The sequence below is a fragment of the Leishmania donovani genome, chromosome 28, assembly GCF_000227135.1.
Source record: "Leishmania donovani BPK282A1 complete genome, chromosome 28".
Classification (NCBI taxonomy): domain Eukaryota; phylum Euglenozoa; class Kinetoplastea; order Trypanosomatida; family Trypanosomatidae; genus Leishmania; species Leishmania donovani.
Genome location: NC_018255.1, coordinates 853,162 through 865,437, shown reverse-complemented (window position 1 = coordinate 865,437; position 12,276 = coordinate 853,162). Strand labels below are relative to the sequence as shown.

At 58.1% G+C, this 12,276-nt stretch overlaps 6 protein-coding genes across 6 annotated transcripts; all 6 read right to left on the bottom strand.

Moving 5' to 3' along the window:
* Positions 1-35: 35 nt before the first annotated feature.
* Positions 36-773, bottom strand: LDBPK_282330 (hypothetical protein, conserved; the record flags this gene model as incomplete). The annotated part of the gene is made up of 1 exon (XM_003862284.1): positions 36-773. The coding sequence occupies one exon, from the start codon at positions 771-773 to the stop codon at positions 36-38; it is 738 nt and encodes a 245-aa protein (XP_003862332.1).
* Positions 774-2,651: 1,878 nt separating this feature from the next.
* On the bottom strand, positions 2,652-4,607 carry LDBPK_282320 (hypothetical protein, conserved; the record flags this gene model as incomplete). The annotated part of the gene is made up of 1 exon (XM_003862283.1): positions 2,652-4,607. The coding sequence occupies one exon, from the start codon at positions 4,605-4,607 to the stop codon at positions 2,652-2,654; it is 1,956 nt and encodes a 651-aa protein (XP_003862331.1).
* A 796-nt stretch (positions 4,608-5,403) lies between these two features.
* Positions 5,404-6,135, bottom strand: LDBPK_282310 (hypothetical protein, conserved; the record flags this gene model as incomplete). Its single annotated transcript, XM_003862282.1, has 1 exon — positions 5,404-6,135. The coding sequence occupies one exon, from the start codon at positions 6,133-6,135 to the stop codon at positions 5,404-5,406; it is 732 nt and encodes a 243-aa protein (XP_003862330.1).
* Positions 6,136-6,609: 474 nt separating this feature from the next.
* On the bottom strand, positions 6,610-7,755 carry LDBPK_282300 (hypothetical protein, conserved; the record flags this gene model as incomplete). Its single annotated transcript, XM_003862281.1, has 1 exon — positions 6,610-7,755. One exon carries the CDS (start codon positions 7,753-7,755, stop codon positions 6,610-6,612), a length of 1,146 nt encoding a protein of 381 aa, XP_003862329.1.
* A 1,862-nt stretch (positions 7,756-9,617) lies between these two features.
* Positions 9,618-11,123, bottom strand: LDBPK_282290 (A/G-specific adenine glycosylase, putative; the record flags this gene model as incomplete). Its single annotated transcript, XM_003862280.1, has 1 exon — positions 9,618-11,123. One exon carries the CDS (start codon positions 11,121-11,123, stop codon positions 9,618-9,620), a length of 1,506 nt encoding a protein of 501 aa, XP_003862328.1.
* A 701-nt stretch (positions 11,124-11,824) lies between these two features.
* Positions 11,825-12,097, bottom strand: LDBPK_282280 (Dynein light chain LC6, flagellar outer arm, putative; the record flags this gene model as incomplete). Its single annotated transcript, XM_003862279.1, has 1 exon — positions 11,825-12,097. The coding sequence occupies one exon, from the start codon at positions 12,095-12,097 to the stop codon at positions 11,825-11,827; it is 273 nt and encodes a 90-aa protein (XP_003862327.1).
* Positions 12,098-12,276: the final 179 nt, after the last annotated feature.

Sequence of the window (12,276 nt, the reverse complement as noted above, 5' to 3'; positions counted from 1 at the left end):
GAGAGAGAAGGAGCCCATGGTACGCGAGAGTGGGGCTACTCTGGGGCGGTCCCACCGTTCTTGTAGCGCTGCACCCACAGTTTTCCCATCTCATCAAAGGATGCCATCGACTGCCGCTGCGTGGCCTTGTTATCCTTTTCCTCTGCAAACATGATGCGGCCCAGCCACGGCTTGTTCTCTGGCATCAACTGATTGTCGACGCCACGCAGGACAAAGTCGAGCGCCTGCTCCGAGATGGCCTCCCCCTTGGAGGCGACGAATTCTTCGTGGAAGCGTGCCGCCCATCCCTCCTCCTCGAGACGCTGCAGGGAGTAGAGCATCGCATGATACGCCTCCATGCTCATCGCAAAGTTGCTGCGCCGCATCGCGTAAAAGACTGCGAGAGCCTCGGCGTAGCTGCTCGTGCGCGCAAAGAGATGCTGAATGGTGCGCATCGAGAACTGGCGGCCCTGTTGGGCAGAGACCTGCATAAGCTTCACCAAAAGGTCCGCGCCGTGCCTTGACGACAGCGGCACGCAGAGAAGCAATAGGCGGTCAAGCGCATCACCCAGCCCGCGGCTGATGTCCTCCTCGCGAGGTGTTGCCGGGTCGAGCTTGTACTTGTCTAAGAGTGCCGCCACCGCTGTGCACCGCTCCTCTGCCGCTTTGGCCTCTGCTGCTGCCTCCTCGCCCGTTGGCGTGGAGTCCGGCGAGGACTGCACATGCTCCTCTGCTGCTGCAGTGCGGCTCCACAGTTCATAAATGGCTCTGCGTGCATCGGCAGCACGCTCCATCACAGGCGCAGCGCTGTTTGAGCGCTCTTCGCCCTCCGCCGAGGACGCGGATGGGGTTTCCGGCTGTGAGGCGTCTTCTGAAGACGCAACGGTGCTTTGCCAACGCCGAATACTAGAGAGGGCGCCGTGGGCGGCCGACGCTGGCGACACACGCAACGCACACACCGACGGCAGCGGTGGCGCTCGAGGCAGGAACCTCACTGTGCACTGCAGAGGGCAGCGCAGGAGAGAAAGAGATGCCTTGCAGCCGTGCATGACTGGCTAAAGTACGTGAGGAGTTACTGGGTAGTCGAGCACCAGTCGCAAGAATGGACACACGACCACAAAACAGCAACACAAAAGGAGCGCACACACGCACAGAAAGAGAAACGTAAAAGAACGAGGTCAGAGAGAGAGTCAGTTGCCAGAGCCGATACACGGTGCCGCGCAGATATGACAGTGAGGCGTCGCCAATAAGTCACGTTTGCCTTTTGTGCGCTCGCAAGATTGGGGAGGGCAATGGTGCGCCGAGGTGAGGAAAGGAATCCAGCCGCGGACCCGCAAAAGCGAGGTTTCATGAAGTGCGCGCGTCTTTGCACCACCAGCGCAAGCCTCCTCTCCTCCCACTCTCTCGCGTCCTTCCTTGGCTATCGTCAAAGCCACTCTCTGGCGCGGCGTGTAGTCTGAGGCAGGAGACGTGCTTTAGCCAGCGGAGTGCCACGATGGATGAGGTGGCTTCCGTCGCTTGCTCCGCTTTCCTTTGACGCACTCTCGTGATTCGACCCCTTCAGCTGCTGGTGTTTACTGTTTCGCTTGCTTGCCCGTTTTGACTGCAGTCCCAGACACACACACACACAGTCGTTACTTTTAACGTTACAGAGACCGAAAATAGACAACGAAGAACGGAGGAACAAAAACGGGGGGGGGGGGGCAGAGGAAAGAGGTAAGGAAGCTATGCATAAGTGTTGTCTTCGGCGCTACATTGTCAGAGTGCATGTGCCTATGAGGCCACCCCCTCGCCAACGCCCTTTCACATGTCCTCCTCCGTTCCGTCGTTCTCCACCCACAAAACCCAGAGTGGGTCGCTTGGACGCACGCACACACACATAAGTGCGCAGAACTCGAACAGTATTGTGAACACCAATCAGTGCCTTCCTTCCGTTCTGCTGCGCCGTGCGCACGGCACAGCGCACAGTGCAGCACCATCGCACACACAAAACCAAAACACATAAGCGTCTGCCAATGCGCAGCCAAAAATGAAGCAACACCCTCCGCGGACGTCTTCGAGCATCGCCCCCAGGCGACTGAAGACAGCTGCCTTCTCAGGTGGCTCTCCCCTCATTTGGCCCCTCTTTTCCAATCAGTCTTGCTGGCGTCGCTCTGCTAGGTAGCCGATTACACTAAGCACATGACCCTATGCGGCACACGAGCTCAGACGCTGTGACCGCGAAAGCAGCACAAAGAAGACGCACCAAATACAGAATCCAAAGAGAAGCAGGCGAAGCGTCCAGCATGAGCTGAAGAGGGACGGAGGCCCGCCCCCATGTACCACAAACAAAAATAAAGCACACCTAAAATAAGCGTAAAAGCCCTTGACTCACACAAACACAGACGTCGCCGAGGATGCCTTTTTTTTTTTCGGATTCTGTGATGAATGTTCTTGATAGCGAGCCAGAGACCGAGGGGGTGCAGCTGCCGTGGGAGACGTCACAGCTCCTCTACCGCCATCGCGGTGGTGGTGTACAGAGGAGGGGGCGGCGAGAAAGCAGAATGCTGGGCATCGAGCACATCGGGTGAGGGAGGCCCCTGTTCGTCTCGTTTCTTAGCCTTCTTTTTCACGACCGTTCCAGCCTATGCCCGTCTCCGTTGCAAGCAAGCACGCACGCACTCCGCTGTGCACTAAAACATGCTGAGATCTGCGTTGCCGTTCGCCAGCCACGGAATGGACTCAATGATACCACTAATGGCCGAGTAGAAAAAGGGGAGAAGGATAATGCGGATGGGGAAGGCCAGCGTGTACACGCTGTACATGGTGACACTCGCAACGCAGGCACGCTCCCAGAAGGCTTTGCTGCGAGAGCCGCTGCCGAGGCCCTTTCTTGCGCGCATGGCGGCGCTTTCGCTCACAGGCCGGGGGGCCATGAAGCCGTTGCTGCCAGAGGAGCCGGCAGCTTTGTTGCTAAGAGCATTCAACCGAGCCACCGACGAAGTTACCTTGACGCCCTCGTCGGAAGGCTTGGCCGCGGCTCCTGGAGCAGCGAGACCAGCAGGAGCTGCGGCGGTCTTTGTGGTCGACGCCGGTGTGCTTGTCGTCTCCTGCGTCGGCTTTGCGGACTTCTCCTCCTCCTCGCGCAGCGCCTCCAGCGTCATGGGAATCTGCGGAGCACGGCGGAGGATCTCCGGTTGCGCGCTTGCCGCGGCGTCGAGGTACTCCTTCGCCGCTGCGTACGACTTGGCCATGCCGTGCTCACCCTTGATGTGCATGCAGCCGCGCACAAAGTACGCAGAGCCGCAGCCACGATCCATTGCCTTCTGCAACCACGCGTGGTACTTCGGGATGCTTTGCTGCGCCTCGACCTCCTCCTCGGAGAGCATCGATGACGCAGTAGCGCCGCGAAGCCACAGCTGCGCCAGGCTCAGCATGCCATTAACGTGGCCAAGCTTGGCTGCGCGCTGGTAGAAATAGATGGCCGCCGGAAAGAGGGGCAGGAAGTGACGCGCTCCCTGGTCGTACAACTCACCGACCTTCTGGTTCACGGCAGCGCTCGGCGCGCTATCGTCGAGTGCGCGCTTCATCAACAGGAAGGCGCCGCGAGGAGACTGCAGCTGGCTATAAATATTGTACAACAGCAGCGTGCTCTGCTCGTGCTTGTGATGAATGGCAGCGAGGCGCAGGAAGTGCAGGCAGCCCTTGATGTCCTGGTCCTCGAAAAACTTTAGACCGCATGTCATGAGCTCCGTCGCATTCAGCTCGCGCTCCTTGTCCGACTGGTACTCCTCCTCCTCGTTCTCACCTGTCTCACCAATGTTGACGCGTGCCTTCTGAAGGTCGAGCTGCGTGCACTTCAGAAAGTTCTCCAGTGTGCTCGGCTGCGACCGAATTGCACGGCACTGGCTGTGGAGCTGAACCATCTTGTTCAGGATGTTCTTCTGCTCGCTCGCCGTGTTGGTGGCATCGGCGTCTGTTGAGCTGTTCAGCGTGGCCTCAACCTCGGCCAGCTTCTTCTTGATCTCCTCCTCTTCGACGCGGTAGTTCTCAAGCTCAGCCTTTATAAAAGCAGCGGTGCTATCGTCCTCACCGTCGCTTTCCTTCGGCTCCTTGCCCGTGACCTCCTTCGCCACCTCGTCCAGCAGCTTATCAAGGTCGTCCTCTCCGCCCGCCCCCGCGTCGCCAGCCTTGCCGTTCTTGTCTGCCTCCCCTTGGCCAGACGCCTGCTTCGCTGCATCCTCACTTTCACTATCCTCGATGGAGGGAAGAACGGGGAGCTGAGTGCGGAACATACGGTCGATCTCAGCTATCGGCGTCAACAGCTCGTCGTCAGCGCGCATCGGCAGATCGAGGAGACAGCTCCACGGCGCACCGGACTTCTTTTCCAACTCCGCCACGAGGACGTTGTCGTCCTCGATGCGCCACTCCACCTCATCGCTCACGGCGGCGTACAGGCGCCACTGCAGAATCCGCGTCTCTTTGTGACTGATGCACAAGATGGAGCCGTCCTTGATCTGCACCGTCAGCTCGCGCGGTCGCACGCCGTCGGGGAGGGCACAGGGAATGCGGACTTCGAGGCCCGTCTCATCATCCTCGCCCTGCGCCCACCGAGCCTTCCCGATGCTCTCCGTTACCGGCACGGACATTTCGCCACAAGGCTCGTTCACGGGTGCAAATGAATTTTGTAATACGAGCTGAGCGAGATAAAGCACTACAAGATAGTACACACAGGCGTTGCTTTACAAGGACCAACAGGAGAAGATGCAGGGGTTTAAGACACAAAAACGAAAGGAAAGGAGATGTGCGATGGTCGGCTGGCTGGCGCGAAGGAGTTGAGAAGGTGCGTGTGCGCAGCGGCTCAGTGAACTTGCTGTCCAGAGTGTTTGAGGCGGCCGCCTTTTTCTTGGTGGTACTGCGTTTCCCTTTGTTTTGCAGAAGACACATGCACACGTGTATACATGAAGTGCCATGCAGTACGAGCGGTTGGGCGGAGTGTAGGAGAAAGGGAGAGGTGTACATGCAGTGAACAGTAACACAAAGAGCTGCGTGTTTACGGTGAAGTGATTCAGTGCTTCGCACCCGCAACCAAGCTGCGCAACATGTGAGGTGCTTTTATTACTACCGTTCGCTTCACCACGTTGCCACTATTGTGTCACATGACTGAGAAACGGCAACGCGGCAATGGAGAGAGAATTCGCCCATAAACGAGATTATGCTTTTCTTTCTCCGTCTTTTGTGGGTACCCCGTCCGACGGTGATAGAAAGAGCGCCGTCTCCTAGACACTCCAATGCCTCACCTCGTTGTGATGGCGCAACCCTTTTCCCACGACAACACTGACTCGGGACGCTCCCCAGTACAACCAAGTTCGCAGTATGCACTCTCTCGCTCGCTCTGTGAAAAGGAAAAAAAAACAAGAACAGCGAGAACGAGAGTCACGGCGCTCACTCATGCTCCATTGTCACGCGTGGACGAGCCATAACAAGCGCTTGGGTTCGATAATACGAGGCATGGATAGGCTTCACACCCACAATCTCCACATCCGCCTCTTCAAGGGCGGCGCGGAATTCATCCTCGTACGTCACCTCGCCAAAGTCGATTGTTGTGATCACCTTCAGCACGCGCTTCACGAGCGGTGTGACGTACTGGCCAATGAACGTGCGCCTTTCGAAGGTTTGTGTGAAGAAGATGTTGCATCCTCCCGGCACCTGGGGCACTGGACTACGGAGCATCTGCACACAGTGCCGCAGCGCACCCACCTGCGACGGAATGATCATGAAGCTTCCCGAAAAGTAAAGGATGTCGAACTTCTTTGTATGCGACTTGTTATAGTCGTGGATGTCCGCCTGCTCGATCCTCACCAGATCCTGCAACCGGCCGCCACACGCTGCGACGTTCATTTGAGCGCTGCGCACGTAGGCAAGGTCGTAGTCTACTCCTGTTACCGTCATCTTCTTGCTCACGATAATATCACGGTTGGCGATGAGGCTTGCAGCGGTGCCGATGCCGATGTCCAGCATGACGCTATTCGTCGGGCACTCCAGTAGCACCTCCCGGTACCACCGTGAGGTCATCGGTACGATGCAGGTGTCGTACACCAGCGACCGGAGCGACTTCACTTGATCGGAGACGAGCGCAAGCATGTTTGCCTTGGGTCGGTACTGGCGTGGCACCATGGACAGGGGGAAAAAAGAGGAGGAAGTGAAGGGACACGGATACAGCACCGCAAAGCAGCGCCGTGCGCTCACTAAGAGAAGACATGCGGCGAGCTGCGTGCAGGGGATACAGCCTTTTCCACCAACATGAGGTGAGGAGAGGTGTACACTGCCAAGAGAGGGAGAGAGCCTGGCGACGGGGAAGGGGTGGATGCCACGTGTGCTACACTTTTGCTGATGTCGCCAAGGAAAGAGAGAGGGCGGGCACTTCTCTCCCCTCCCCTTGTGCTGCTTTGGAGTCCTACACCGTCCCTGCATGTGCTTCTTTACTGTGTTGTGTGTTTCTTCCTCTCTTTACGACGTGCTGCCGCAGTAAAACCGGAAAACGATGCGAGGCGCGTCTGTCATGAACAAATCGAGGAAGAGCGCAAGACAGTCGCCACCGCATCCCCGCGTGCACACGCGCAGGCGTTTCGTCTCGGCGCGCCCGCTCATTCACGACTCCTCACGCAGGCGCTTGCGGGCCAGTCGCGTCCACTCCGTCAGCTGCCCGTCCAGTACACAATTGCTCAAAAAGTGATTGAAGCGCACGTCTTCGGCAGAGAGAGGGCCGGGCAGTGCTGCCTTATCCTTGTCGGGCTGCAGCATCGATTGCGCCGCACGCGAGAGCCCCGCGTTCTTGCGAAAGAAGAGGATGTGCAAATGCTGGACGCGTTTGCAGAGCGCAGACGGCAGCGAGCTTTGCTGCCGTGACGTCAGTAGCCACAGTGAGGCATCGTCCCTCAAACTTGTCCCCATGAAGCTCATCTCCGACACCACGCTCACTGGAAGCCCCTGCGAGCCTCCATTCAGCACAAGGCGCTCGGCAGCTCCGGCGTCTGAAGGGAGCAGTACCGCCTGCGCTAGAGAACCATGGCACACGGCCATATACGGTTCGTGCGTCATATTTGAGTGGCCGAGAGAATCAAAAGCGGTGGGCGCGCTAGGGTGCGGCACCCGCTCCATCAGCGCCTGCATCGCTGTGCGGAAGTCGGTTCGTGACAGGGTGCTGCTGGCGCGCTCCGCGTCCGCCTCGGTCAGCATAGCGGAGCGCGCCACATGCGAGAAGTGAGGCTGCGTGCGGAGAGGGAAAGCAAGGTGACGCCAGCTGCCGTTGCGCAGGATGCATGCCCATGCAGAGGTCACCGGCTTCCCCTCGCACTCACCACCCAAAACTACCAGTGCACCTCTGGACCGTGCAGCCGTGACCCTCGCAGGCCAAACGCCATCGTCACACTCGCCTTCGTCCTCGATGCTAGAGCCTTGCTGCGCTACAGGTGGCGGCGGCGAAGTACCCTGCCCCGACCGTGAAAAGGGGGTTAATTGGCGTGCTAAAGTCGCTGCCGCACGTCGCGCAAACGTGTTGTCATCGAAGTCGGCAAGAGCGGCGTGCGCGCCACTGCTTCTGTCTCGCAGAGGGGTGTCGGGCAACGTCAGCACCGCTGCCGTGAAGAAGGCGCGACGCGGCATGTCCACGCCGAGCGGGATGAACACCTCTCGCCAGACCCGGGTTCTCAGATCCAGTACGTGAAGATCGTTCAGGTACGTGCGACCAGCCCCAACGCCGCCAAGCATCAGCAGGCACGCATCTTCTTTCACCATCGTGACGGAGTGTCCGAAGCGTGGAGGCGGCTTTGCGCCGTACGTGGAAACAGGATTGCTACTCCACACCCATGTGTCGAGGTTCAGCTGGAACAGCTCCACCTCAAGGTAGGAGAGCGGATCGCGGCCGTTGTCAGTGCCGCCAATGTACGCAAAGGAACTGAGGGCGAACTGCTCACCATTGGCGTCAGGCCACGGCGTCAGCGTGGCGAACGCCCTGGGGGACAGAGCCGACACGGACGGGCCATCGAGTGAAAAGTAAACGGTATGCTGGCGTGGCTGAGCAGCGGAGTGGGCGAGCAGGGTAAGGCACAGCGCGGGGTGGGAAAGAATGTGCGATCCATCAATCGCCACACGGTCAAGGTTTGGTCCTCTGAAAGCGATGCTGTCGACCTCGGGCAAAAGCCCGCGAACACCATTGCTGCCGTGAAGACTGCCCGCTCCACTGCTATTGGACATATCCACCAGATGCGACGCCCCGCCGACGACGAGAGACACGTTAAGATCCACGTCGCTGTCTGCGAGGAGTACTGGTATGCTATCAAGAGCCTTTTTGCTGCAGCAACCTGCTGTAGTAGCAAGGCGAGTTACCTCTGTCTCGTGAGAGCCTTGGCTGTGGTCAGAGAGAAAGTACTGCAGCACTGGCGCGTCAAGGCACGTCAAGGGTACGGCACAATGTCCGATTCGAGGAGGCGCCTGCAGCGTCGAGGTGTGGCCAAGACGCAACGCCGGGTGAAGGGCGCTCCACTGCAAGCGCGACAGCAATGATGGATCATCTACGAGGCGCACACAGTGGATGTTGCCGGAAGCCTCGTTCTGCGGCGTCGAGGCGACTGTCGCTGGCAGCAAGCACCAACGCCACAAGCTGAACTGGTTCGATACAGCGAAGGGGGAAACGCACGGGGCGCCGCCGTGCTGGAGAGTGTACACCCCGTGTGGCAAGCCGGGGGAAGTTAGAGTGACGCTGCTGGATCCGTACCACGCGGGCATGTCCTCGTACAACGTGGTGTGCAGCAAGCAGTCTAGCGACGACCCCTTGTGCGACACCCGCCGAGCGCGCCTTGAGCGGCGAGAGGAGTAAGCACTACCTGGTCGCGTCCGGGGCACTTCGTCATCCGTCGCATACCCACCTCTATCATCCTCGCCAGATGCGGTCGACGGTGACAAAGAAACTGAGGAAGACTGGATTCCTTCCTCGCTCGCCCGGAGCGGGTAGTAGAAGATGGGACGGTCATTTGTTTTGTCGTCGTAGTCGCGCTCCTCCTCGCTGTCGCATGGGTCGTCGCGCTGGCGATAGAAGCGGCGACGTTGCTCGCCAGACGGAAATCCGTCGTAGCCGAACTCGTACCAGCTTTGCATGGCTGTGGACTGTGATTTCCGCTTCGTGTACAGTGCGCGGAGAAGCGCGAGGCGGACGAGTACCAAGAGAAAAAGTCAGAGTGGAAAGAAGAAAAAAAGTGTGGCAGATGAGTGCGAAGAGAAGGGAGAAATACAAAGATGTGGCGAAGGGTTGAGGGAGACGCTCATCCTGTTGCATCTCGTGTGAGAAATAATCCCCATCAGCGATTCACAGTGCAAGGATAGCATCGACTGGCACCTTCATGATCGGGGAGTGCGCCCCGGCGCATGAATCCAGCGCTGATCGTGAAGGAAGCGCGAAGAGGAAACCCTCGGTCACCTCATCCTTGCACGCCGCTGTCACGTGGACCTTACCGCTACCGATGTTCCCCAGGGGGCGATAATCCGAATCAAATACGGAGAGAAAGGAAAAGGGTACTGTAAGAAAAAGAGGCCATGTGTCGATGCTTCTTTCAAACGCTGGTGTATGCGTCGAACCGAGCGGATGGTCTTCGAGGACGTGTTTAAGAGCGCGCCCGCTCTCTCCTCGCCACCCTCTTGTGCGGGGACAAGGCTTCAGAACTCTCCTGGATAGCTCGCTTCCCAGTTCTGCTGATGCGCACTTGCTTGACCTCCACAGAAGATACCTTCTGGAGCACTTTCAGCATTAGGCGACTCGGCGCGTTCTCCCTCAGGTCCGCTTCCGACATTAGGAAGATCCGCGCAGCTGCAGGGAGTTCGTTGCAGCAGTCGCCCGCGCTGTGGCCATCCACCACCTCTGCGACCCTCTTGAGCAGGGCAGCTCCATCGGCGTCAGCAGGCCATTGCACGTGAACGACCTCCACATCCATGACAATGTGACTGAATATGTGTCGAACGTTTCCACACAACCTGGCAGATGTTGGCCTCGCCCTCGCTTTCCATGTCAGCACGCTCAGTGGGTGCTTCAGCAAAGGCACGATGGCCTCCTCGTCATCTGCTGCGAATGCGTTCACGGTAGGGAACTCGAGCATGCCACCCAGCAGCCCGTTAGCTGGACGGCGAACGACTACAAAACGCCTGGCGTCACCGATTCGGCTCGCCGACATCTCGTGCACAACACAAAGCTTGCGTGCGCTGCGCTTCGCCATTTTCGCTGCACGAGCCGGGATGACACCCTCGATCGCCTCAATGTCGCCACCCCGCAGCAGCGCGCTGGCGCAGCAAAACCTCTGTAAGGGACATGAGGTGCAGAGCGGCGCTCCACTCGGGCGACACACCGACGCACCCAGCTCCATCAGTCCCTGATTCAAAGCGCTCGGGTCTTGGCAAACCACGGCGGAGGTGGTGGGTGAGTTGCCCATGAGCTGCTGCCCCCACGCCGCCGCCTCTTTGACATTCGCCGGAACTTTGGGATCGAAATCTCGCTCGCCGCGGAGACGACTCAGGACGCGTATCACATTACCGTCCACAGAGCACACAGGTTCGCCGAAGCACATGGAGGCGATGGCAGCCGATGTGTATGGGCCTATCCCAGGGACTTTCAAGAGTTCCTCTTGGGAAGACGGCATACAAGCCGTCGCGGTTGCCTCCCTCTCCTTGGGCCGCTCGAGGAGGTACTTCGCCCCTTTGCGCAGGTACATAGCTCGACGATAGTACCCCATGCCTGCCCACACAGATTTCACCTCGTCCTCAGTTGAAGCTGCGAGCGCCTCAATCGACGGAAACTTCTTCATCCACGCGGCGTAGTACGGTATGACAGTCTCCATGCGTGTTTGCTGCGACATTACCTCAGACACCCATACCTGGTATGGATCATAACGTGCCGTGGTAGCACTTGTACGGTGCTTCTCCCCGTCGACCGCTCCGCTTAAGTCACCGCTGCCACGAGGGAGCGTTTGCCGCCATGGGAGGTCTTGGCGCTGGTGCTGCCGCCACCACGCGATAACTTCCTCTTGAACAGAGCGGTAATACTCGTGCGTGGCGAAGCTGCCAAGCGGGGTGAGCCACTCGCCGCGCATGCTCTGCTTACAAGCGGATCCGCGGGACATGGATACACCTACTCCAGCTGTCCCTGTCAGCCCTTGCTTTCTGCATTTTTGTGCCTTTTCGTCGACAGGGGAAAAGGGGTGAAGGAGTGAGTAGGTGGAGGCGAAAAGAAATAGATGAGTATGAGTCACGGCACAAGAAAGGAAAAAAAACACGACGGCACACTCTCCGTCCATCACATTCCCTTTGTGAGCAATCTCTGATGGCACACGCGGAGTGCCTTGCGCCCCAAAAAAAGCATCTCAGCGGGTTCAAAGTAGGCCTCTTCTTTTGAGGTCAGCTGATCGCTGCGCCCCTAGGCACACACAACACAGAAGACACAACACGCATGACAAGACAGGTTTTCTGGTGCAGCACATGAGCGCTGTCTTCAATTTACTCACCTCCTTTGTTCTTTTTCGTTTGGGGGTTGACTACCCGCGCGTGGGGCACGTGTAATCCACGCGGAAAGACACAGACACCAGGACACACTCATTTACATCATTCATGCCCTTTTATGCAAGGGATGGAAAATTTGGCAAAGCAGTACCACGTACGGCTATGAACGAGCTGTAAAAAGGCTCGCACGTAGTTCGCGGTCACCGACGTGTCACACGGAGCAGCTTCACTTCGCGGGCATCGCGGACATTGGCAACACACTCTGCACGTGTGTGTGTGTGTGTGAGTGTGTGTGTGTGTGCACTATGCCATTCGCCAAAAATCACTAAGACGACTTGAAAAGCAGAACACCGGTTTGACCAACGTAGAAGTACACGTAGTTGCCCTCTTCGTGCGTGACAAAGCTACCAAAGTTCCGGCCAACAAAGCAGTTCCACGTCGGGCCATACTTTTTTTCGAACTCCTTTCGAATAAAGCTGGCCAGCTCCTGCGCAGTTCGCAGTTTCGCGAGCCCCTCCTGTGCACAGAAAATGGCAAAGTTCTCCATCTCCTTAGGCATCTCGGATAGCTTCACCGTCGCGCCAGGTACTTGCGTCATTTTTCTTTCAAAGAGGTCGAAGAAAAGGCACTTCTGTTTGCTCCTGCTTGCCAGAGCTCTCAACGAGTGTTGTGACACGGTTTCGGAAGTAGTATTGAGCGTGCGAGATCAACAGGTGTTACAGTAGGCAGATTGTGGAAGAAGCGAGCTGCCGGCGAGGGAGAGGGTGCGCCTGCTCA